Source organism: Schistocerca cancellata, chromosome 1, assembly GCF_023864275.1.
Source record: "Schistocerca cancellata isolate TAMUIC-IGC-003103 chromosome 1, iqSchCanc2.1, whole genome shotgun sequence".
Taxonomy (NCBI): domain Eukaryota; kingdom Metazoa; phylum Arthropoda; class Insecta; order Orthoptera; family Acrididae; genus Schistocerca; species Schistocerca cancellata.
Genome location: NC_064626.1, coordinates 181,203,965 through 181,231,718, shown reverse-complemented (window position 1 = coordinate 181,231,718; position 27,754 = coordinate 181,203,965). Strand labels below are relative to the sequence as shown.

Here is a 27,754-nt window from a genome sequence, read left to right as displayed (position 1 = left end):
GGCTGCGATGCTGGCAGGGCCCCCCTCCGCTGGCGGAGGCCTGCAGACGCCGATGCACCACTTCCAGGCGCAGCAGCAGCAGCAGCACTCGCCGCCGCCGGCGCCCCCGCCGCCGTCCGTCAGCGTCGGGGCGGCGACGACGACGGTGGCGTCGGCCGCCCCCGGGGGCGGCGTCGGCGTCGGTGTGACGGCGGCGCCCAGTATGAGTCCGTTGCTGCCCAGTTTCGGCTTCACGCAGGAGCAGGTCGCGTGCGTGTGCGAGGTGCTGCAGCAGTCGGGCAACATCGAGCGCCTCGGCCGCTTCCTCTGGTCGCTGCCAGCCTGCGACAAGCTGCACAAGCACGAGAGCGTGCTCAAGGCCAAGGCCATCGTCGCCTTCCACCGCGGCAACTTCAAGGAGCTGTACCGCATTCTCGAGTCGCACCAGTTCTCGCCGCACAACCACCCCAAGCTGCAGGCGCTCTGGCTGAAGGCGCACTACGTCGAGGCGGAGAAGCTGCGCGGCCGGCCCCTGGGCGCCGTCGGCAAGTACCGCGTGCGCCGCAAGTTCCCGCTGCCGCGCACCATCTGGGACGGCGAGGAGACGAGCTACTGCTTCAAGGAGAAGTCCCGCTCCGTGCTGCGCGAGTGGTACACGCACAACCCGTACCCCAGCCCGCGCGAGAAGCGCGAGCTCGCCGAGGCCACGGGGCTCACCACCACGCAGGTCTCCAACTGGTTCAAGAACCGCCGGCAGCGCGACCGCGCCGCCGAGCAGAAGGACGGGTCAGTACGCGCCGCTTTGCTCGCCTCGCTAGCTGCCCCTTCCACCAAAAACAGTGATTATTTGCAAAAAATTATGCATTACCTTCATTGGACAAAATCGTCACTCACTGGCTGTGCAACAAATTTTTTGTCCATCTAGAATGCATTTACAGATATTTGTGAAAGTGTGTCTGGTTTCGGCTCCGGCAAAACATCATCAGATCTGAGTACTTTTATCGTTCGTGGAGTCAGAAGTCGTACAAAAGTGTACACTACATAACTATGCAATGTTTTGAGATACTGCTTAAACAATAGATACTGACCATTTACATATTTTACGTAACCAAACGAAAGAGGGCAAAAGTAAGTGATTTCCTACCAGAACTGGGGCAACAGCAACTGCACCACCCTCACCCCTCAACGGCTTTTCTTCTGCATGACTCATGCAGCATGGACAGTGGCACAGGCCATCCACTATGCCTTCTTCTCCGCTTTCACATTTCATCAGCCCTTTTGAATACCTCCATTTGACAACGTTGTCCTTGCTCTTAGCCTGTTCAAGCATCTCCAAGTGGATCAATCTAGAGTACCTCCCGATGTTAGACAGCACGTTATGGCCACATTTGAAGTTGGTCAAATGCAGATACTAGCTCTCCACAATTGTTTTCTGGCAGCGCATGGAGACTTAGATAGTGCTGACGCGCAACGGAGGAAACTTCTTCTGGTCTCAACCTAGATCTTGGTGGCTAACGGCTGTAGATGGATGTAAATGATTTAGTTCAGCCTTTTTGCTTTCAGTGTCTGTAGCTATTTTACGACGTAGGACGATCTCAGGAGGTGCAATACCTGCCAAGCAATAACCTTGCCTGTAGGTGTCGGTTTTAGACGTCCAGTGATCAGTAGGCTACAAGAGTGACCCCTCTGCTCCACTTAGGCTGGAATGGATGTATTCAAGAATAAGACTATAGAGAGTAAACTAAAGAAAGACGAAAGTAATGAGAGTTAACATAAATGAGATTAGCAATAATTTTGAAAGTGGGGACGACGTTCTGGATGGAGTGAAGACATTCTGCTACGCTGGAAGCAAAATAACTCAAACAGAGCAAAGTACACTAGTACAGGCAAAGAGCCTATTCCTCGTTAAAAGAAACCTAGTGCATCATTCGTAGTCTTAGTTTCATATATGCGCGTATTTACATGCTGCGTCATAGAACAACACAGATCCCTTCAGTACGGGAATGAATTAGGAAATAATTTCGATAATACTGGTAAGATATATTCTCTACCGCAGTACCGCCACTATTAGTAACATGTCAAAATATCGAAAATCTGGCTTGGACATATATGTCACCACGTAGAATCAGAATTAGAAATAAGTAATACAGATTGCTGTGTCTACTTCATCTGACGCCGTCAGGTTTTGCAAATGTATGTGAATGTAGAAGCCATCCACGCTCTTTGGGTTAATGGTACACGTCTAACCTTACAAATAATAGAAATTGTCACAGGCAAGAATCCTCTCGTCAGTAGTCTACACAGGGCCAGTCCGAACTTCCCAACAAAATTTCGGAGGTTGATCAAGGTTATTTTCAGAGTATTTTCCTATAATAGACACGTGGTTCCCGATGGCTCGTTACGGAGTAATTACGTAACTACTATGTAGTCGCTTGATTTCCACATTTAACTTTTCTGTGACAATACGTTGACATCGGTAAAGAAGCCCTGTGATATTTAACCATTTTAGTTAGGAATGATTCGGATTCTCCTACGTACAGATACAAAAGTAGTGTGGTTTGGTTACCGTCGCTTCGAGAACAGATCGTCATGCAGTCGTTGCGTCGGTCATCCACTGCATTCAGTGAACCCATACATGAGATGTGCATCGGCCACCTCTTCATCAGTGAACCTGTCCTTATTGCTGCATTTTACCTTTAACGTAGGCCTACAACTAACACTGCCAGAAAAACAAAACCCGAGACAGAACGGCGCAGTACTGAATCCAAGCTGAGGGCGAAAAGCAAGACGGGCCTCGCAACTGTCAACAGAAACTACTACCGTGAGCGGGTAGAACGGGTTTGTTTTCAGACAAGACGCACAGTACAAACCGTGTGCAGGCATTTACAGTGCAACACAGAGAAAAACATTAATATGGAGTGTGGAATCAAACTAAGCAAAATTACTGTATAACGGGCCACCGGAGACCACTGGTCCTTACACTAAAATTCTACGAAAATATCTCTGAATTACATCAAGCGCCGTTTACCGCTACATCCGTTGGCGTCACCATTCCTCACAGACGAAGATGCTCACCATTCGAAGACACTGCCAACATTTTGAGCTCTCTAAGACGTTCTATACTGTTTCCCGCGAGTTACCATGTGCAAGTGGGCGAGGAGTTCCATACGTTCCCTCACATGCTTAAGCGTTGACATGTTAAAGCGACGAAAACGTTTCTAAAAAATAAATAATTTAAAGGAATTTTAAGATTGGAGGGACATGAACACATGGTAGAATGCTTAAAAGCATATTCTCTATTCTCTGCGGTTTCCAAGACATAACTACTTGAAATTAGTAGGGTAGTAAATTAGTAGCGCGGTAAATTAACAGACCGTTTTGCGAAGTGATTCGTCGTCACTTCAACTTCTTCTGGAGCCCACATAGCACTTAAATAACTTAGTCAAAGATCTTTTATAAAAGGCTTTTTATAAAATACTTAATTGTGTGCTGGGGTACTTTTATGAGATCTTTAATATTAATTTAGGCGTGGTGCAAGCTGTTATTAAGATGTGTCAAGATCTTTGATAGTGTAGCACGGTCTGTATTCTTGGCCTCAATTCTGTATCTGTATCTGCATATCTTCTTTCTCATGGGCGATGTTGAAACTTCCTTCTGTATTTAGTTATACTTTATGTGAGTGCTTCACATATTTCTGTAATATATAATACTTTTTTTCTAAATTCCAGATATTCAGTAATTTCTTTCTATAGCTTTTGCAATGTCTAGAGGTACCCATGTAAATCTAGTTTCCACGTCCTTAGTTCTTATTTTCCCTTTCTCTTACAAAAGTATTGTTCACTCCCTTCCAAGGCTGTGAACAAATTTCCCTTCCCAGTTAATATTCGTAAATTTAAAAAGCCTAAACAAGACAAAAGTAATTTTCCTCCGTTTCAGCTGTTGGTGGGAACGTTAAATTAGAATAGGGCTGTAGAGAACTGCCGTGTTTAGAAAAACAGCTAATGTCTATACGATCTGCAAAGACAATAAAGTTAGTGGCGATACAAACACAATTAATGATTTGTGAATCTGCTGCCAGTTATAGTGCTGACACTTCCAAGTCGTTGTACTTGAGAAACATGTGAGTAAAGACCAAGAGTTTATATGATGTTTTTATTCGCGGTCGTCCATACTATCAGCACTTTCCTATCAAAATTCACCCTGTTCGGTAAAGTGAATTTCGGCAATCTGCGCTCCCACATACAACAATTACTATGCGAAAAGTTTCGAGCAAATTACAGGATTCGTCATATTGTCCTACCCTTATTACCAAGAGTTCTCTTAATCTATTGCTACTGTAATTCCTGCAATAAAAATATTATGAATGTAAAGCGCACAAAAAACATTTCCTCTACCTTCTTATTTCACTTGTCGAGAACCTAAATTTGACATCTCAAATCATTTAGTAAATATCACAGGACTTCACGTTTAATGGATAAAACCGCCAATAATCCAGAGAAAGATATTTGATACTTCATCTTATCAGGTGAATTTTGTTGTAGTCACCATTTTCAGATTGCTCGAGTTGTACCTCACACGCCGTTTAAGGTGGTTTTTAAATATTTAGAATATGTCCAGCTTATGCAAACAGATGTACTACTCTGCACTGTGTTTTTGTGACGTAACACGCATCAGTGATACATATATATGACACGGCCATTTGTGCGAGGTGCTTTATGGTTTTAAATATTTTAATTATGACGGACTTTCTATAATGTACTTATATTTATCCACATGACAGCTTAAGATGTGAAGATGACAGCAAAGTATGTTGAAACCGGTTGTTTTAAAAAAAATATTTATACGATCTTGGCTGTTGAACCGTTTTAGCAAATAAAACAGACCGCTCCTTGGGCCACAACAATATCTGAATTTTATTTCTTCTCGTCTATAGAACAATAGTTATTGGATGTAATATTATTAATAAATAATAATCTATTTACTATAGTGTTTAACGCCGTATAGTTTCTGTGGTGTTAGCAAAATGGCCATCTTTAGACCCTTGGACTTTGTTTGGTACCCTGTCCATATTTTCTCTAGTTATCAAAACAGTTCTTTCTTTTTCTTTCCGTGCATTTCCCGTTCTCCAGCTCTCGGCAGTTCTTTATTAGCTCCAATATATGCTCTGTAATCTATCATATCGCGAATAGGAAGCAGCGTTTTCTTTTTATTTCCCGTGTTAACAAATAAAACAAATAAATACAACTACGTAACAGAACGATGCGTCAGTGTCGACGCCAACTTCTAGCTGTCAAACACACCGCGACAATGAATTACAACTTAATCATAAAAATTAACGCATGTCACTCGGGTTCTTGCGAGATCACCATGATTTCTAAGGCTCTGCGTAAATGACATTTATCGGAGTTTAAGTGGTAGCCGGTATTGACGTACAGAACCAGTAGTTGCGTCGGTTGTCAGTGGACAAGGCACAGGGCCTTGTTGTCACAGGCTGGGGTTCCCTAATGCTGGAGGGAGGGTCAACACGCCGTCTTCCAGGAAGCCGCGCTGCGTCACTCTCTGGGACAGGGACGGTCTCGAGTGGTCAGCTGTTCGCTGGCCCTTGCAAGTCTACTGTCAATGCGTTCGGAACACTTCAGATTTGCTTCGCACGCGCGCTTGTGTGTGTGTGTGTGTGTGTGTGTGTGTGTGTGTGGTTTAAGGCGCACGACTACAGGGTTATCAGCACCCTAATTAGCTTCCATCAACTGACACAGTGCAGCTTAAATTAATGAAAACTTCACTACATTTATATTAATTTCATAGGCAAAACGAACAGTTTTACATAATAAACATCAATTTTTTTTTTAATCTTCAGTTGCATGTTAGGACCAGTGCAGTTCCTGATATGTACTAATTACTTTCCCAGTGGTGTTACTCTTGGGGAAGAAATTCTCTTTGCTGATGTCAACAATATTACAGTGACTCAGAAAAAAGAGAGCTCCTTTCATAGATAGCAAATGAAAACCTCAAGGAAGTTTACAATTGGCCGACATGCAATACAGTGCTATTGAACATAAAGAAGACAAATGCGATGAACATCAGTTTAAAGAGGAAAAATGATGCTGTTAAATTGAAGCTAGATGACACATCTATTGACTATATAACAAACACAAAATTTCGAGAATGAATGTTGATTCTCAGCTGAAGTGGCGTAAAGACACAAAGATACTTGGAAACAGAGTGTCATCAGAATGTTAGACCCTTAGACTTGTCATCAGAGTTCAGCAGCCAGTATCTTTTAACTACGCACTGTCCATATGTACACTCAGTTCTCATTTGCGGAATTCTTCTCCGGGGAACAAACGCACAAAATATGAACACAGTTTTCAAACTACAGGAAAGAGCCATAAGAATAATAAATATAATTTTTATTTGATCTCATTCTAAAGGTCTGTTCAAAACGCTGGGGATATTAACTTCATTATGTGAGTAGATTTACAAGTTATGCACATGGAAAATAACATTGACAGTTACTCCACAAACAGCTCTTTCTATGTCCACGGAACAATATCTAGACTGCACCGACGTTTACCAACAAGGAATAAGCATAAAACTTAAAACAGTATTTTACACCAAGGAACAAAATTGAATAGTAAACTGCTAAAGGAAGAGATTATCAAAACGAACTTATTTAAGAAGGCAGTACTTGTTGAAGCAGTACATTGTATATAAAGAGGTATTGATTAGCTAACACGGAGTATGGGTTTGGTACAAAATAGCATAGGTAAATAATAACGACTATAATAATAATAAAACATCTGTCATTTCACATTACACTTTCACACTAGGTGACTTTCTTTTCTTTCGCAAAACCTTAGTCCCAAACCTCTGCAGTGGATAATACTTACATCTTATCCTCTTTCTGATCTCACCATCTCACTCATTATATACGGATGATGACAGTTTTTTCAGGGTGGCAAATGGGAAGCTGAAAATAGAAACCAAAGATCGTCGTTATACTCTTGACATCTACTGATAGTGTGTGTACTGCTACAGTATGAAACAATGTGTGTGTAGTGTGTGGCAAAGTGTGCAGTGACTGGGAGTGAAAAATGAATGAGCAGTGTAGCACTAGTCTCTTACATTATTAAATAAAGTTTTTGCGTAACGTTAGTGTACACCAGCGATAAACCATATGAGGTAGCACCATTTTAAACAGACTGTCTTTGTATTCAGGACGGTGCAAACTCTAGTCTTCATCAGGCCATCTTGATTTAAGTTTTCCGGGATTTTCCTAAATTACTTCAGATATGTGCCGAAATACTTCCTACTTTAAGGCCACGACCGACTACCTGTTCCATCTAATCAAAGTAGACCTATAAATTTGTAAATGTCTGCATACATGAATTACGTTATTTTTGCTGTCGTTAAATTTCACTACCACGAGATCTCTATATCTTTGTAAAATTGGTCTGTAAGCGAATAAAAGTACCATACTATAACTACTTCATGATATAGGATCCTATGGTTTCGTATTTCGTTCACACGATAGCATGCGGTGTGTGATTCTCAACAGGATTTTTCAACAATTTTACTTCGAGTTTTTGTGATGATACAGTTTCGTCAACAAGACAACGCTACAGGCATTCACACTGTGCATAGTTAACATAGTTAAGACGAGTTACAGATACGTAGCAAGCTGTGTAGTCACTATGGAATGCATATCTTTTCTCCACTTGCAAAATATGATGAAAAAAGCTAGGAATATATCCCAACATATTCACTGTTATTTAGTATCAGGTATTACGTTATAGACGGTTACTTAATATTCCTGTTGGAGTTCCGAGCGCCATAAACAAAATAGTAGACTATTAAAAAATTTAATATGTTCTAAGAAAACTTTTACATACTTTTACGTACGATCGATAGCTCTAGGATTGAGCAACCAAATTTTTGCTTACAAGTAAGTTACATCGATTCCTCTTTGATACATATACATTGTGTACAATAAGATTCTGCTTAGAAACGTTTCATTTTTATGCATACACCTCCAATTGTACCGTAAATAAAGATAAGACTGCAAGACCATTATTTCAAAAATTGATTTTCAAACTATGCATTACTTTTCCCTCTTGCAGATGAGCTTTCTCATACACTGCTGTATGATTTTAGGTATAACTTCCTGCTTCATTTAGGAATCAAAACCGTACGCTATTATGGTATTCCCTATTTTTATTTTTCTATTCCTGTCTAAATTTAGTTCGGTATGTATTACTACCACTCTTCAGTTTTAGGGTACACTTGATTCTCATGTATCTGGATTATAAACAGTCCATTATTTCCTATAGTGTTTGCGTCCCTCTTATTTGTGTGGAACTGAGGCACAAATATTTTTGTCCCAATAATTTCTTGTTTAAGTCAGATTCGTTGTTATTCAGCAATTGTTGTGCACTGTCTTTAACTTAAAACTTTATATAATATCCCCTAACAATATGTGCTGTGACTATCTTCTTTAATACGCAAGAAAAGTAACAAAGGAACGTTTCCGCGTGTGGAAACATAATTCTAGATAATACTGTGTAACTCTGACATTAATTCTCTTTGTGAACTCAGTACATAACGTATCACCCATTTCCGAGTACCTGATGAAATTCATAGTTTGTTGTGAACATGTTATCATGTTCTTTGTATCCAAGTAGAATTGTCTCGCCAAATAAATAATAAATCATTAGTACTGTGTCATTTTCCTAGTCTTTCTTTGCGTGTACGTCTGTGCATCCATGAACAAAAAATTATCAGAATGAGTAAATCAGTTCATCGCTGCCGTAATGACACAGCTCACATCGTAGCCCGGAAGGAAACTGAGTCGCTTTGTGCGCGTGCGGTGAACAAAGGGCAGGTCACCGAAGCGAATTAATCTGACAAGTGGTACTGGAAACAAAATCGTGTTTGCAACATTATTTCAGCAGCACCGGAAGCGGTGGTGCTCTAGTCGCAGAATCATTTAACAGCTGTCATTAAATACAAAATACTGACGATAAATACACTTTCGATCTCGTCCCATTTATTCCGTGCAAAAGGCGTGTTAATACATAAAAATATTTGTATACTTTATGCCAATGTACACGACATAAAAACTAAGACCTCAAGTTCCATCATCAAATAAGGGAGCTCTCACATTCCACCGAAATTTGTAACTTGCAGAAAACTCTTCCATTTTCATTGTTCTACCAATACAATTTATGAGTTTAATAATAATCATGATAATAATGTATGGAAACTGCCTGATGGCTCAGGAATTCTTCAAACAACACTGATATGTGATTTTCGAGGATTAAAAGGAAAAGACTGTGTTTGATCAATGGCCAAGTAATTAAGGAAAATAGCTGCAACAGAAGACAAAGTACAAGAAAGTGAAACACTGAAAAAGTCTGACATACGTTAAGAGAAAGCTTACGTACTTACTATCTCACAGAAATTCTAATATTCAACACGTGCAGCAGCAGTTACAAGAAAAACTGACGGCATTTATCTAGACTATTTTGTCGTTATCGATTACATACAGTCAGAGTGTCTCTTTGCGTGCTGCTTTATTTCATATAAACTAGTACAGTGACTGTGATAAATGATAATAGAGTGTGTTTCGCTTTAAAAGAATTATCCACTTAGTCTAATTTTGATGAACACGTTTCGTCGCAAATTGGTCTGTAACGTGTGAACAATTACTTTTATGAATGTATGTATCTGCGAAATATTTTTGTGGTAACATATTAAGACGCATTCGTTACTAATTTTAAAGCAGAAGAGGTACCTGCAGAATTTGGTCTTATTCGTTAGGATTCGAATTTCTTTTGATGAAATGCGTTGCTAGAAGCGCATTTGTAAGAACTAAAATTTTTAAAAAATTATTATTTAACTTAAGAACACTACGGCCTGGAGCGTTCGAAAACGATCGGACATCAATTGCTACCACTAGCAGCCTCGTGTAAATATTTCTTTTCTCACAACTATCAAAAGCATTGTACAAGTATAGGAATATTTTGCAATGGTAGCCTTCATTGTGTATACGAATTGCACCCGTACACTTTTATATTTGTCTTTAAACGAGCTTTAACGAAGATTGGAACACTCCTATCTTTCTCCAAAACTACTAATCAGGTAGCCTCAAGTTACATGGATCACGAAAAGAAATGAAATTATTTATTTCTGGGTGCTTAAGAGTGAATAAAACTTTGACTTAATGTCGTATGTGATTGCAGATGACTGCAAACGACGTTCCATTTTCTTTTTAATTATTTAAAGCTTAAAAGAGGAATCATCAAAGGATGCTCTTCTGTTCATTGATCACTGAAGAGGACGTTTGTGCAGTGTGGGAATTACTGTAGAAGACCGTTAGATTTACTTCTACGAGATAAAGAAGTACTGGTGTTTCATCATTAGCAGTTCACCGTGTTTTACATCACAACACTTCAGTGAGGACGCTTTGTTCTTCGAGAGCGTTATGTTCGTTGGGCGGGGGAGGATTGCGCATTATCTCTCGTGATAAGAGGAAATACTAGAATAATTCGATTGAGTCACATTTCAGTATGTGTAAAGACGAGGCGCACGAGCTACATTACTGATATAGTACAATAAAATTAATAAAAAATCTATCAATTATAAGAAGATGATTGCGAATTTGTCGCCGTTCGAAAATCCTGTCTATCAAGACCAGAATGATGATTATTTCCATATCCGCAAGGGGCTTTTTCAAACGTGCAATGCTCGCCGCTCACCAGTCATTCAGAAATGATATGAGGAACAATACCTCTCTGAAGGCACAGACATGTTTACCAATCTCTGCCAAAGATCTGGGCGCTTCAGTCCCTTGAGACTTGCAGTGTACTCGCATACCCACAGCGTGATCTTCACATCTCTAACTTGTGCCGTGTTACGTTGTCATCCTTCGATAACGAAAGCCTCAGATGCAAGAATTGCTATTTTCTATCAATGGCGAACTTCGACTGCTGTTGGTAAATTACACTTTACTTGAAAGTTATCTGTCATTTGGTCTGGAAGGATGAATATTAATATATTTATTTGGCCGTAAAATAAGTGGAACAGGAGAAATCTGACAGTAGTGTTAGATTTGTACACGAGAACAGTGTAAGTAAATAATAGAAATCTTGCGATTAATCACACGTTTTGTGCACGTCACTCTGTGCCTACACCTAAAATTTCCATTACTCTTCAAGGTGCCCAACGACGCTGACCTTACTGCTGCGAAGTAGTCCAAAATTATAATTCAAATTTTCGGTTCACTGTCCAAAAGATCAATCAAGTAGGAAAGCAACGATTTTAGGTTACTGAAATGACATTCTTATTTTTTTCTCACTGATTTTCTTGTTCAGAGAGATGGAAAACCAATTAATAAATAATTTTCTAAAAATGTATATTTTAAAATGTGGGTGTTGTTCAGTGTACTAATGAACATTCGCCGCTCATGTATTAATTATTGAAGATGAACTTCCAGACAGATAGGCGACAATAAATTGAAAGTTTGACATTGTATCTCAGTCAAAAATTGACTGTGAGGGAACCGCAGAATGAATGATGTGTATATATTCAATATCTTACACTATAAAAGAGACCTATGACACATAATAAATTATATTTGATATCTAGCCGCCCATATGTGGGAGCGTAATAGTTTGGTGAATTTTCATGTACGATTTACGCCATGTCCACCAGTTAGTAATGGTAGGCACGTGGCTACGTACCAAGAAAACCAAAAAAGTGTTGACTCATAACACCCATTACAATTAGCTAGTTCAGGCGCTGATTAAGTGATACCCTCTTATTTGTCTTTGGGCATTTTTATAAGCCGTAGGCTTTGGAGAGATTGGAGTAAACGTTATTAGGAACTATGTTTAATTTGACTAAAATCATTAAAATTTATTTCTCACTTCATACTTCATGTACTGTCGGGAATTTGTTAGATTAAAATTTAGGCTGCATAAAATTATTAATGTTATAATATGACAAACATCCATACACATCATAAGACTGGATGTACATATGTATGTATGTTCCACATCTCTTCCAAACAAATGGACCGATTTCAACCAAACTTCGTACTCATATCCCTTATTATCAGGCAACAGTCACTCTCGGAGTACAAAACCTCTACCTATCATAGTTCAGGAGATAGGAGATATCGCGTCAAAAAAATGAACTACGTGAAAAACTGCCGCATCATGCACATGTTTAAAATTATTACTTCTGTGCTACTAACTCTATGCGCAATAAATTTCACAGACACTATCCACATATGCCACTAAATGCACACAAAAATTATAACTTGGCACCACTCATAGTTCAGGGAATATGACGTCATAAACACTGAGATGCGTGGAAAACTGCCGCATCATGAATGACGTTTAAATTTAAGACTTGTTACTAAAACTATACGCGACATATTTCACAGACAGTAGCCACATATGCCGCTGAATATACCTACATAAATATATCACTGTGAGAGACGTAGTTCAAGAGATATGACGTCACATATATACTGGGATGCGTGAAAAATTGCCACATCGTACATGAAATTCTAATACATTTGTTCTTCACCGCTAACTAAGACACTCGTACAGTCGTGACAAGTTAAGGAAAGCTTTGATATCTGACAGCGCTTTTGAACGCTTTCAGCTGCTAAGCGCACACGGCTGTAGGTGAAAACAATAGCCGTCTATAGAACCACGACAAGGCGTTGCTCTAGAGATGTTTACGAAATCGCGTTTTAGACATGAGTGGCAGCTGCATCGTACACAAACTGTCCGGGACCACCTCACACCGAGTCTATTGCAGGTATACATATAAGATTTCCTTTCTAATAGAATAATGGCAAAACGAATACCCGAGCAATACCGAGTTTGTCAGCTAGAGAGAGAGAGAGAGAGAGAGAGAGAGAGAGAGAGAGAGAGACTTTCCGCAGCCCGTGTTAATATCGTTAAAATTCTTTAGCGTGTGCTGCCGCATCATGTTATAAATTATTTACAATTCTGGAATATTAAAACGTCTACTGTTTTGGCTATGTCGCAGCGGCCTTCCTCATGACGTATTTACCGTGTAATATTTAGTCTAAGAGCATAAATTTTTCTCCGTTTCTCTTCATTAGTTATCCTCCATACCTCAGAATTCTTCCTTGGCAACGCATTTCATAATCTTCTGTTTCTTTTCATATCGCATGTCAGGCTAGCAGAAAATAATTGCTACCAAAGGTTTTATTGTTTTAATGGCTCCATTTATGGGCCAGTATGATTATCCTAGGTTCCACACCCCGTCCTCTAGCGGTGTTTAAGTGGCTGGAGGTAAATATGCGTCTCCAAATGGGGTATTTCTGTGGTTTTATGGTTATATCTCGTAAAGGACTCACAGTATCGAAAACAAGGTCCTGTTAAAAGTTGTAGTACAATAAATCCTGAATAGAATGAGACCAGACGTGTAGTTTTTGAACCACAAGTTCTCACGCTAGCGTTCATCAAAGTTGGACAGATTTTAAAAAGTTATAGAAGAATAAAATCTGCGCTCCATGAGATTAAAAGTGAATTTTTTGGACCACCCATTTCCGAACAACTCCGTCTTTTTTTTTTTTTCATGACTTGTCCACACCACTGGATGAGGTAAACGTGGAAAGAGCAGCTTCTGTCTTCGATGGTGGATTTCTTCTCCACCGGGTCGTGTGGAACAATGGTGAAACATTCCAATTAATCCGAATCAAAAATGTTGATTACCTAAAGAGATACTGCAACGAAGTACAACAAGTGATGCCTACGCACAAGACCTGTCCACCAAGAGCATCAAATGCGCTAAGCACCTCCGCTAAAGCGAAAGACACACTATCTTGAGGTCAGTTTTACCGAGTTGACGATGGTGGCAATGACTCAGGAGCAATTCCTTTCCAACGACAGAAATAAAACACGTCTCATTATCTTTCTTACTGAGAGGCTTGAAGGTGAACGCTTCTCATTAAAGCTAATGAAGACACAGATCACCTGATTCTTGCCACGGTCCTTGAGGTATCACAGGAGCATCAGAAGGTTGCGGTAGCTGGCGAGGATACCACCTTCTCATCATGCCCAGTGCCCTAGCCACATCATTAGCAAACACATATTTCTCAAAACCTGGAGAAGGAACGACACCATCAAAAGTATTTGGTCCCAACAGCTTCAAACTGTCAGACAACATCAGAAATCCACTCACATTCCTCCACGCCATAAGTGGATGTGACGTAACTTAATGCTCTTCAAGCAGGGCAAGAAGAAGGTGGTCAAGTTGCTGGTTAAAAATAAAATTCTTCAACAAGAAATGAAACCATTCTTCGAGCATGATACTGAAGCCGAAGCTATTGCCAGAGCTAGCCTACTTTATCTAAATTGCGATTCGACATGTTTTCCAAAACCCTACTGTAATCCCAATTCAATCTGGCATTGCTAACACCAACATCTGAAGCAGCCCGCTAACATTGCTTGAGAACTTACAAGCACAAACGTGTTTAGGACACCAGATGGATCTGCTCCTCTGAGGATGGCAGGTTTCAAAGTTTGGTGCTGATCCGTTCCTGCCTCCAAGAGAACCGGCTCCACAGCCTCTTCTCTCCACAGTTTTCTGGAAATGCAATAAGGAGTGTACAGGTGGTTGTGGGTGTCAGAGAACAGGTATTAAGTGTTCAGTGATCTGTGCCAACTGCAAGGGGAGCTCTGCTCTAACTCCATCCAAACAGATGAAACTGACGAACCAGATGCTGATGAAACTTGGACTGCATATATGGGGCTACGAAAATTACAGACTGTGAGGAGCCGAGTCATGGGTCGACGGACATCGAATCGGAAATTACAGACTTAGAGGAGTCAAGTGGCCCAGCGGCAGTCAAACGAGGAGGTCTCTGAAATTTGCGTACCTGCCTATTTTTCCGCTTTCATCGTCACATCTTTAAGTATAGTTTTTGTTGTTATGAAATATAATCATCACCTACTGATTTCAAGAACTGTGTTTCTTAACCTGCGTCCTTCTTCATGTCAGATAAATGAATCTCATCATATTCTATAGGAAACAATTTTTTAATATTTTTACACATTCTACAATTTTAAAATTTTATTGTCTTATTATATTTATTAAATACAAGACTAGTGCGATGGGATGCTATAGCACTATATTTGATACAGTGTGAATAACATATTGAAAAAATGCGTTTTAAAGTCCTCACTGACAATGAAAAGTGTTCCAAATTTAAAGTGGAGCTGTAAAGAAATGTGTGGTCCAAAATATTCACATTTTATCTCACCGAACGCTGAATTTATTCAACTATAACTTTTGTGTGGACAACTTTTTCGATAGATGGATTAGTTTAGATGATATTATCAAAAAGAAGATGCTGAAACGAAATTTTTCATAATTATGTAAAATTTGTCCAACTTTGATGAGCACTGGTATGGGAAGGTGGGCCCAAGAAATATGCGGCTGGTCTCATTCAGTGCAGAATTTAATGCTCTAAACTTGTAACGCCACAATGTTTTTCATATTGTGAGTCCTTTACGAGATATAACCACAATACCACAAAAATACCCCTTTTGGGGGTAAATTTTTACAACCATCACTTAAGTGGAACTTCGGCGTGGATAAAACCTACGATAGTCATACCGCACTACAAATGAAACCACTGAATCAATAAAACCTTTTGTAGCAATTATTTCCGATTCGTCTACTTTTTTCGTTCTACGCTACTGGCCTATATGGGTATTTATAGCACAGGTTTCACTTGCGAACTACTGCACACAAATAATTGCATAAAAATTTGCTATTAGTTAAATTTATATTTTGTGTCGATTTCTCTTTTTCAGAAACGATTTCCTTACTATTATCACTCTGCATTTTATATTGTGTCTACTTCGCCCGTTGTCAGATATTTTGCTGTACAAATAGCAAAACTCATCTAGTACTTTTAGTGCCTCATTTCCTATTTCAGTTCTCCAAGTATCAAATTATTTAATTCTACTACACTTCCTTACCATTGTTTTAATTTTTGTTGATGTTCATCTTCTAACTTCTTTCCAAAATACTGCCAGTTTCGTACAGTTGCTCTTGCAGTCCTTTGCCTTCTCTAACAGAATTACGAAGGCATCTGCAAACGACGGTAGTAGCTTGTAATTTATAGCAAGAAGGTTTCAGTTTCGACTGTTTCAAATAATTTAAGTGAGTGTTGGCCCCGTGTGTCACCTTTGGCTTTTAATTTATTGGCTGTCGGTACGTGCCCACACAGCCATCTCAACTCTGGAAACGAGAGTCTACCATTTGTTTCGACAATGCAGATTATCAATGTCACATAGGCTTAACGAAGCACAGATTCCTACATACAATGAGGTGACAAAAGTCATGGGATATCTCTTAACATCATGTCGGACCCACTTTTGCCGGCCGTTGTGCAGCAACTCAACATAGCATGGACTCAACAAGTCGTCAGAAGTCTCCTGCAGAAATATTGAGCCATGCTGCCTCTATAGCTGTCCTTAATTGCGAAAGCATTGTCTGTGCAGAATGTTGTGCACGAAGTGACGTCATGATTATATTCCACAAATGTTCATGGAATTCATGCCGATCATTGTGTGTGGCCTAATCAATCGGTAGAATTGTCCAGAATGCTCCTCAAACCAATCGCGAACAATTTTGGCCCGGTGACATAGCGCATTGTCATCCACGAAAATTCCATCGTTGTTTGGGAACATGAAGTCAATGAATGGCTGTAAGTGGTGACCAATTACCCGAACATAACCATTTTCAGCTTCTGTTTGAGCAGGGGCCCCAGTCCATTCCACGTATACAAAGCCCACGCCTTTATGGAGTCAACGCCAGCTTGCACAGTGCCTTGTTGACAACCTGTGCCCATGCCTTCGTGAGGTCTGCACTACAATCGAACCCTACCATCAGCTCTTACCAACTGTAATCGGAACTCATCTGAACAGACCGTGGTTTTCCAGTCGTCTAGGGTCCAACCGGTCACGAGCCAAGGAAAGGCGCTGTAGGCGATCTCGTGCTGTAAGCAAAGACACAGTTGTAGGTCGTCTGCTGCCGTAGTCCATTAATGCGAAATTTCGTCTCATTGTCCAAACGGATACATTCGTCTTACGTCCCACATTGATTTCTGCGGTTATTGCACGAATTGTTGCTTGTCTGTTAATACTGACTACTCTACGCAAGCACCGTTGCTCTCGGTCGTTAAGTGAAGGCCGTAGGCAACTGCGCTGTCCGTAGTGAGAGGTAATACCTGAAATTTGTTTTTCTCTTCACACTCTCAGGATATTGAATGCCCTGACTATTTCCGAAAGGGAATGTCCTGTGCGTCTAGCTCCACCTACCATTCCGCGTTCAGAGTCTGTTAACTCCTGTCCTGCGTCGAATACCTTTCATGTGAATTACCTGAGTACAAATGACAACTCCGCCCTTTTATGCCTTGTGTACGCCATACCACCGCCATCTACCTCAGTGCATATCGACTGCGCACTAAACGCCATAAAAAACCAGGAACGGAGATTTTTTTTGTGTTTATTGAATTTCTTAGAATGGCTCTAATTCGACTTACAACACGCGCAGTAAGAAACCGTAGATTAGAAACAGCAGACTGTTAGAGAACTCTGTCCGAGCCGCTTTGGGCTTCGTGACCGTCCGCCGGGCGCGTCGTGTAATTAGCCGGCAGCGGAGCGGTTGCCACAGCCGGGGATTTACTGCCGGACTTCACGGTGCGCGCCTCCTTCCCGCGTCTCCTGGTTGCGACAAGCTTTCTCTGGCAAATCGCTCGGCCACAACTCACGGCAGCCTCTTAATTAGCCATTATTCTGCGCCACACCGATTACTACAGCCGGCGGAACGGTAGCTCCTGGTCCAGCTCTGAGACGTCCCACACCACCAAACAAATTAAGAAGGGAGGATGGTGGGGGAGGGTGGGGAAATATGAACACTCCGGCCATTGTCCCGTGCCTATCTGGTTACCATGCTACAGATTCTCTTACGGCTATCACAACTACGATGACATTAAAGACGATTCGTGACCCCAATTGGAGGTACAGAAAAGTAGAAGAATATTTTACCACAAGTATATATCCACATCCACATTACACTCAGAGAGGGGTCTGGCACCTTGCGCTGTCGTCTATATATATATCCCCCCCATCCACACTTTCACCTTTCATCATTCCATTCCGGAATCGCGAATGACCCGTGGGAAGAATGATTTTCGATGAACCACCTCATCAACTTCAATTTCTCTGGATCTCCAGCAGCAGGATTAATTGCAGTAATTTGTGTTATACAGTTCGATACAGAAACAGGCAAAATTGTAAGATTCACTTTTCATTCGGTTGATGACTAATTCTGGATTACTGGAACCCATTTTCAAAACGGTTCAAGTGGCTCCGAGCACTATGGGACTTGACATCTGGGGTCATCAGTCCCCTAGACTTAGAACTACTTGAACCTAACTAACCTAAGGACATCACACACATCCATGCCCGAGGCAGGGTTCGAACCTGCGACCGGACTGAAGCGCCTAGAAACGCTCGGCCACAATGGCCGGCCGAACCCATTTTCAAATCGTCCTGCGAGATGGAGAGTTAAAATTATGATTTATCCAGTAAACGTTCAGAAATAAGTATTGAGTGCATGCGGAGTGCTCTCCTAAAATTCGTCAGGAGCATTTCCTCTACCGTTTCGACAGGTATTTGCAATTTCTTTTTTTTTTTTTTTTTATGTAGCAAGAGACAGCTCCAACAATTACTGCTCGTTACGTCTTTTAAGCGACGCTTATTAGTAAAAAAAATTGTCGGTTTGTTTCCTCATACAAACAAAATTATTTTTAATTCGGAATTTCACTTGTCCATTCGATAGAGCACCTTCAAGTTACCTTAGTCCGATGGCTTTTTATCGATGCGTATTAACAGGTACAGTGAAACAGGAAGAATAAATAGCAGTCCAGTAGCGATTCAGTATCCCTGCACCCTTGGCGGTAGCAGTCAGCGCGTGCCAGAGCTGTGGTGCGCTCCTGGAGTACTGGTTATGCTTCGACTTTTATTCTCAATGTTAATACTTATCGGTATAACAAATGTGGCACTGTACTGGTATGCGACTGCTCTATCGAATGACCGCGTAAAATTCCGCTTTAAAAATAATGTTGTTTGCAGCGGGAAACAAAGCGACGCTTTCTATCGACACTGGGCGTGAAAGACGTGATGAACAGGGTTTGTCTGGGCTGACCCCAGCTAAACAATACAAAAACGAAACTGAAAGTACCTGCTTAAAGATTAGAGAAAATACGCCTGACGAATCTTAGGAGAGGACCCAGTGTAACAAGATACAGGTCGAATCGTACCAGGAAATACGTAGCAGACAGACGAAATAATATTTTCCAAAATAGCAGTAACCATGTCAAGATTATACAGATACGTACAACATGGTACGTTTAAGCATGAACAGTGACAGAACAGACATATAACTAATAGTCTACTTCCTCCGCTGCCACAAGGAAATCCAGGTAGGAGGCGCCGAATTAGAATGTGAGGAAAATCTTTATTACAGCTTCCAATCATCACACACAATACAATAAAAGTACAGATCATCTACCACAGTTAAACTCTTTAAAATTCTCCAAAACCAGCTGGGACAATGAAAACTAATGAACAGAAACAAAAGTCGACAGGTCACATTATTCATTGTAACCCATAAAGTAATGTGGAAAGAAACCAAAATTGTACAACACTGAAAAATGATGATCACTTTTCAAAATTTCTCTGATTTTCTCGTCGCGCTCACTTCGATATATATATATATATATATATATATATATATATATATATATATATATATATATATATATAGGGGGGGGGAGAAGTAATTGGTTATCCAACACTTCTTCGAATGTACGCTCTCGGAATTTCGACAGCAAGAACCTTCCAATGCCCGTGATTACAACGCACCTTTGTATCGCTGTCGCACCGACTAAACGATCCCGCGACGGAGCGTGCCGCTCTTAATTGGCTCTTCTCTATCTCTTTGGTGATTTTCCCCAAATCTCCCCAGGCAGATGCCAAGATCTTTCCTTTGAAAGAGCACGGCCGATTTCCTTCCGCATGTTGGAAACATTCCGGGCTTGTGCTGCGTCTCTGATGACCTCTATTTCGACGGAACGTTAAACCCTAATCTTCCTTCCTTCTATCTCTTCTCTTTTATACCCAGCCTGGCAAGGGATCGAGACTGCGGAGTAAACCGCAACAACTAATAAAACAATTGTCTTAATAAGCCACTTCTCTTGCGTATGAATTACCTTTCCTTGAATTTCCTCTAATTAATTCCAGCCTTGGGTTTTACTATTTCTTTTATATGGCCACTCAACCTTAGATCGCTCCATATGGTTAGTCCTAGGTACTCACACAGTAGTTCGTACTTCCAGTGATTTATCGTCAATGGTATAATCGAACAGCGGCGAATCTCTCCGCCTGTTATGGTGCGCCCGCATCTCGTGGTCGTGCGGTAGCGTTCTCGCTTCTCACGCCCGGGTTCCCGGGTTCGATTCCCGGCGGGGTCAGGGATTTTCTCTGCCTCGTGATGGCTGGGTGTTGTGTGCTGTCCTTAGGTTAGTTAGGTTTAAGTAGTTCTAAGTTCTAGGAGACTGATGACCATAGTTGTTAAGTCCCATAGTGCTCAGAGCCATTTGAACCATTTTTGTTATGGTGCATTTATTTATATTAAGGTTCAGCTAGTAGTTCCGGAGCCAGTCTTGATATTCTGCAATCCTCTATAGTTCTCTGACGTAGAAGCCTTCTTGTACAGCACAGCATCGCCTGCAAATAGCCTCAAGGAGCCTCCAACGTTATACACTAGACCATTAACATGTATCGTAAACAGTAACGGCCCTATAACGCTCCGTTGGCGCTGTTCCTGAAACTACCCTGACATCTACCGATTTTTTTCCGTTAGGACGGCGTCTTGGTATTTCTGTCTGCAAGGAAGTCGTGAGTCCAGTAGTAAACCTAGTTCAATTGTCGGTGAGCTCGTTCATTAACCCACGTAACGGAAGTATATAGAATAGTTGGTGCATGACGCAACCAGCCACAAATACTTTTTAAATGTTTTATTTTAGTGCCATAAGCGGTTTCTTGCTACCATCCCCGTCTTCAGATGACTAATATTTTTCGTCACACAGATGTTTCGATCAACACCACGTCGTCCGCTCCGTACTGCACAAGAATATTCGAGTATTTAGTGTCACTTTATCAGTTGTATAAGTACTTGCATTTATATATGATGCAAAATGGTTGTATTCACTTACATAGGTTCCAGTAGATGGCGATCTGTTCTGTTGTGATCCATATGGTTTTCTACCATAATGATTTAGGTATTTACAATATGTGTGTTACGGTGGAATTCAACAACACATACATCGAGCTAGGAAACCACATGGGCCACAACAAAATAGATAGTCATCTACTGGAACGTATGTAAATGAACACCACTATTTTCTATTTTGCATTATATATATATATATATATATATATATATATATATATATATATATATATATATATAAGCGTATTTTCACTTATGAAACAACTGATAAAGTAGCACAAAATACTCGAATATTCTTGTGCAGTACGGAGCAGAAGACAGGTCGTTGATCAAAACATCTACGTAACGAAAAATATTAGCCACCTGAAGATGGGCTTCGTAGCCCGATACCTGTTATGGCACTAAAATAAAACATTTAAAAAATACTTGTGGCTGGTTGCGTCATTCACCTACTATCATTAAAGGCAGCGGAGTTCCTAAGATCCAACGCGGATAAAATAACTAAACTGAATGCCCTCCTTTTAGTCGAGGAACATGAAACCAACCAGGACGCCGTTTTCTCCGGCGTTGTGCATATCGTAGGCGAGCTGAGCGAGTCGAGTTTTTGTTTGCAAAATATAGGTCATTCTGGAATTTTTGTTTCGAGTCGGTGTACGGATGATGGCCTCGGCTGAAATAATCAGACAAATTAGAAGTCAAAGTTTCGACTTTCGTTCTCCATTTGACCCCACTATTTTCGAACCCTCACGTCTGACTACGACAATATTTATACACATTCCTGATATGGTCGGTGTGGGGGTGATCTGTAAGGTATGGTGACTGAAGAAAACTTTACAAGCCAAGATGGCTAAAAAAGCATTTTTTTTATGACTGTTTTCGACTGAACTATGCAGTCATCATCGGATCTTACACTTTCGAATTTTTACAACATACTATCCATCTTTGTGCTACAAGTCCCTTCACACTGCACATGCTCTTCCAGCTACACATTGGCATGTCAAATGTAAAAGTATTGAGTACAAACAGTATAGTTACGATTGTTTGTACGTAAAATTCTTTTACATTTGAGATGCCGATGCGTTGTGATCTTCGTGGTAGTGGGAAGTGCATATGCATATTGAAGCGACTTGTGAAACTGAGGGATAATATGTTGTAAAAATTCAAAAGCATAAGATTCGGTGTGACAGCATATCTGTGTCGAAACCGGTCTTCCAATAAAATGCTTTTTAGCGATCCTGGCTCGTGAAGTTTTCTTCAGTTATCATACGACCATATTTGAAGAGTGGAAATGGAAAACGTTCCAAGTGCCATTTTTCAAACAGAACGCGTTTTCAGTGCTGTTGTGTTCTCGGTACTCTGTTGCAAGTCCCTGGTCTTTATCCAGGCGAAAGTGTTTCAAACATGCGTTAGCAGATGGCGCATCGTCTTTGTGTCAAGCTGTGCTTCCCCACGGAGTTCCAAAATATAAAATGTATGAGAAGTGGTTCTTTCTTTATTACAATTCTACTAGTTAAGAACCTAATGCTGAATTTATGCACTAGTACTACTATAAATAAAACTTGATGTTTCAGTATGAATGGCACTTGCAACAAATGCTTTCTTCCTGCTGCTTTGCCGAAAAGTGACATTTTTAAGACCGCGGCTGGGTACAAAATACAAGGCGATTCTTGCAAAGCAGAAAAGAGCAACCAGCCATTGTTAACAACACTGTTCATTTGCTCAAATAGCAGCGCTACTCGTTTACATTAGTTGTTAGACAGAAAATAGCCAAGAACTAATGTAAACAATAACGAGTGTAATAAAAATGTAAAAGTCCCTCTGAACATGACCCTGTTGGTTCTAAACCGGTAACGACGCTATTTTAAGAACGCTCTTAATAAAGTGAAGCGGTGTGCACATTTTCTGGAGACTAAACCGTTATATGCAACAGAGATACATTGTTTTTTTAATTCTCCCAACAAATATCAGATTTAGCACTTGGAATGATTTGCCGGCCGTTGTGGTCGAGCGGTTCTAGGCGCTTCAGTTCGGAACCGCGCTGCTGCAACTGTTCCAGGTTCGAATCCTGCCTCGGGCATGGATGTGTGTGTTGTCCTTAGGTTAGTTAGGTTTAAGTAGTTCTAAGCTCTAGGGGACTGATGACCTCAGATATTAAGTCCCATAGTGGTCAGAGCCATTTGAACTTGGAATGTTTTTCATTTACACTCTTCATTCACTGCATTTGGAAAAATTCTACCCACAAGCAGCGTTCTATGCAGTTGATGAGCTGGCTGTGGATGCAGCTGCAATGCATGAGCTTGGACATTCCAGCAGGACAGTACCTGGTGCAGTAGCGTGTTGTTTAATCCTCGAACGTCGGGGCTGATCAGTGAAGCGTGCACATGCTGGTGGACAAGTTTCACCTTTTGCTCCGATATTTGATCAGTGCCCCCTCCAGCCATCAGAGTTACTCTTCGCTACAAAATCTATTGTAGTGCTAATACAATCTGGCGGCATTTCGTTACAAAATGATCAGCACTTGAAGGATGAAGGAGTTAAAGTGATCGTAACAACAGGAAACCAAATCTAATGCAATAATCGCTAACGAAACAAAATTGGAGGAAAAATTGGAAGGCTGTAGTAGACTAGACACACAGAAGGTGTCCCTGCGAGGTTGCCGCCGCATGCTGTCTCAGTGAACCCAAGACTATCACCGTAACGTATACGCTGACTTAAGCCTGCAGAAAAAAATGGCGATGCCTACATGATGGAGATCCTCGACTCGTTTACAAGCTGACTGGTACTGACGCATACTAGTGAAAAATGTAGGCCACTCCGCTCTAGTTGCAACTGTAATTTTATCCATGACATACTGAACATTCACAACCAAAATTTTAATCATCTTTCTAGTGTCTAGACGTGTCAATATCTTACTCTTATACAGGCAGATGATAAAGGATACAGCAACAGTTTTTTGAAAGAATAAGAAGTTTGTTATTTAAAAGAATTTGTAATTGTAGCTGTACCTTCTAAAAAAAGTATCAAAAATTCTGCGAGATAGGTTTCATTTGGGAACATCCAGTTTTAAGATATATATAAAACCAACGCATCAATTATTATTCTTGAGAATCGCAGCGCTTACTTCTCTCGTCTCGCCCGAAAACATACTTATAACCAAGAATACGAAATGAAAATATTGTGGTTTATTTGCGGTTAACGGACGCAATCAACAACAGAATCAAAATCAGTTGTTATTCAAGCACAGAAAGTGCTGTGTAAAAATAATGTAAGTTATACTCATGTGACGCCAAGGGATGAGATAATAGAATATAATTGTTTCGATCCAAAGCAACATATTAAAATATGACTAGTGGCGAAATTCGATTACAGTTATTTGATTCACTTTAACAGCTCCCACACTAAATAGGAAAACAATGAACCCATGCAAAAGTAAAGTGAATTTTGCTGGAGAAGCATTTCATGTTATGAGACTACGCTAACTTTATTATTAAGTCTCATTTAATATCTGCATTTCGAATGTATTTCCAATATAAACGAAAGTTCTTATTTTCAGAACCGTTTCCTCAATCGCTGATTTACAGTCGCCTGAGTCCTAGTCCTGAGATTGATTTGAACTATTTAAGTTAATTAAATCTTCATTCTGTCTTCGGACTCAGTAATTTTATTTCCGTTTAAAAGGGAATTTAACCGAATGCGACCTACAGGACACGTAGATTGCTCCATTGCGGTCATAGGATTTTTGACATTACCCATATTCTATCAAAACAATTAATGCTAATTCCAAAGGTTTCCCAAAGTGCGTCAAAATTTGTTTTAAGGAACTCGAACCAACGTACACAAGTCTTTTCTGTGATAGAGGTGGGCTACACGTTCAGTCCTGGTTCTGCCATGCTAAATCATCTTCCCTTCAAATTTCGTGAATGGACAGACACCAATGCTGTATTGGTTATATATTAAAACGGACAGCTCATTTCACACGTTGTTCTTGTTTCAGTACGACTTGCTTGGTACATATGATCTACTCCCACAGTTACCTATATTAGCGTAACATATATTCCCTATCGCGCCGATGCAGTTGGTTCTCCGTAGTGTAAACATTACATTAAGTGTGCGTCATCTAATGCCTTCTTCACACAAGTTATTAGGCACTTAAAGGCTATAAATACTGTGTGTATAAGCTCTGTCCTCTAATGTAAGCATCTTTGGCGCAGATAAATCTAAACAGATGAACGAGTTCTGTTCCTTTTGCTAACGTAGCCTCGACGACTTTTTAGTTTTCAGCTTACTCATAGCAAAGAAGTACTTGCAACTTACGAAGTTAGTGGAGCGTTGCTTTAAATTTAGAATGTGCGTTCTTACAGTGGTATTCACAGCTTAAACAAAGGGAAGAAGCATGCTGGATCTACTGCTTGGAGACCAGTTATAAGAAGATAAAATTTTCTTCAAGAATTTTATTGAACATTACTTCTAGTTTTTTCCCTGTTTCGTTTTGTAAGGCACCACAGTCTAAATACTTGTAAGCAATAGCACTGTTTTCGCCAGATATTTAATTTATTCCATTATTAATTTCGGCCTGCAACCACTTTCAAGATGTTTTCAAGCGCCTTAACTCATCCCGCAGGCTACAACGAAACCAGTAATGTGCCAAATGTTTGACACAGTCTACACTCATAAGTGTGTAGACACAACATCTTACGTTGTTGCGCGCATTTAACATTTCACCTGTTTCCCCTCCGCACATGCTGATGTGTGACATCATTTCATGGGAATATTAAATGAATTTCATCGTTAGTGATAGACATTTCCACAAACCGAGGACAGATAAGTAATTATAATAACAGCAGAAAATCGTAGAAAGTTGTCATACTAACCACTTTCATCGTTTGTATCTTCCTGAAACATATCTTAATACGGTGGAGAAGAAGTGACAACACGTGTTCACTCTTTTATGATGGAGGATGGGACCAGCAACTTGGGTATTAATTTTTTTATTTATTTCCAAAATCCGTTCCGTTGCGATAATACTCATTTCTTTGTGATGACTAATTTCGGACCATCATGTCCAATCCCAAACCGTGGACGTGATGGTCCGAAATTAGTCATCACAAAGAAATGACTACTGTCGCAGATGTGGCGGGTATTGGGAAGAAAGTATACGTTCACTCATTGTCTTTCGTTCTAAGATTCAGACAATATATCGGTCTTGGAACCAATGTCAAAGAACAGCTGAAGCGCTAAAAATCGATGAAAACACATTGTCAGGAAAGTTAAAGTTCAGACAGAGACGTTACTTTTCAATCTATTGTACTGTTTCGCGGAACTAGCTATTACTTAGTATGTCAAGATAGGAAGATCCGATAATTCGTTTCGCTGGAGCCTAGCGGACGATACGACGCCCAGTGCCGGGTGACGCACTGTGTTAGACGTCCGTTAAATATCGCTCGTTTCCTGTCCAGATAGCGCGTCGAGAGACGTCGCTCGTTTAAAGAATGACTCGTCAGCTTCATTCCACACTCTGTGCAACCACGGCTCCTGATATAGAGGAAGTACGGAAAAGTCGTTTTTAGATATGTTTTCGCAATTAGTAGTTAAGTATTCGGTTGACTAGCTCAGCCTTCACGGCAGCTGGTGGCTTATGTGTTAGTGTTACTCACCACCTTTCAGTAGTTTCTGAGAAAAATAGGTTACGTCTGTCTTTACAAAGCTTGACAAACTCAGGAAGTGTTGCAGATTAATTCATTACATCTCGGGATAACACAGTGTTTGAAACTTCTGAAGTTTGAAATTGTCGTGAAGTGAAATAATGTGAAAGAAATGATTCGTGTAGATGAGCTTGGAATCACAGTATGTTTTTCCTCGTTCGATACTTTGCTTACGCCACACGGCGTTATAGCATGCATTTTCTTTTCTGTCTCATACTCTTCCTATACAATAACATCCTTTCTCGATATACCACTCACTGACCTCACTAAACTAGCAAATCATCCTGCAGCTATCTGGCATGTATTAGGTTCGCCACCCTCGTGTTTCTTTCAGAACTCGGGATGCAAGTGCTGTCAACCTACGAAATTTTCTTAGCTCACCTGATTACTTCAGTGTCGGGTACCTGCTACTCGTTCGCTCTGTTGGTGGCATAGAGTGAGATTATCAACAACTAAGTTTGGCCACAGTAAAACATATAAAAACACTCAAGGGAAACAAAAAGATAAACTAACTGCATGGAAGGAAACAAATGAAAAGAAAACCTTTTCCAATCCGTTGGCTGGCCAATACACTACCCGTTACGAACTAAGTAACATGTCGGTTTTGAGAAAACTATTGATGTGTATACAAATGATACAATATTTGTACAGGTTTTTAAGCATGGTCCTATGTCTACGCTTGTACGTCTGCGGACGCTGGTGTATTTGAGGTAAAATCT

At 40.5% G+C, this 27,754-nt stretch overlaps 1 protein-coding gene across 1 annotated transcript in view; it reads left to right on the top strand.

Annotated features, from left to right (window-relative positions):
* Positions 1-202: 202 nt before the first annotated feature.
* LOC126168429 (homeobox protein six1-like) overlaps positions 203-27,754 on the top strand; it is a gene marked incomplete at its 3' end in the record, with an annotated part of 438,551 nt that continues 410,999 nt past the window's right edge. The window contains exon 1 of the mRNA XM_049920555.1: positions 203-765. Coding sequence (XP_049776512.1) covers positions 203-765 — 563 coding nt within the window. The remainder of the gene's footprint in view (positions 766-27,754) is intronic.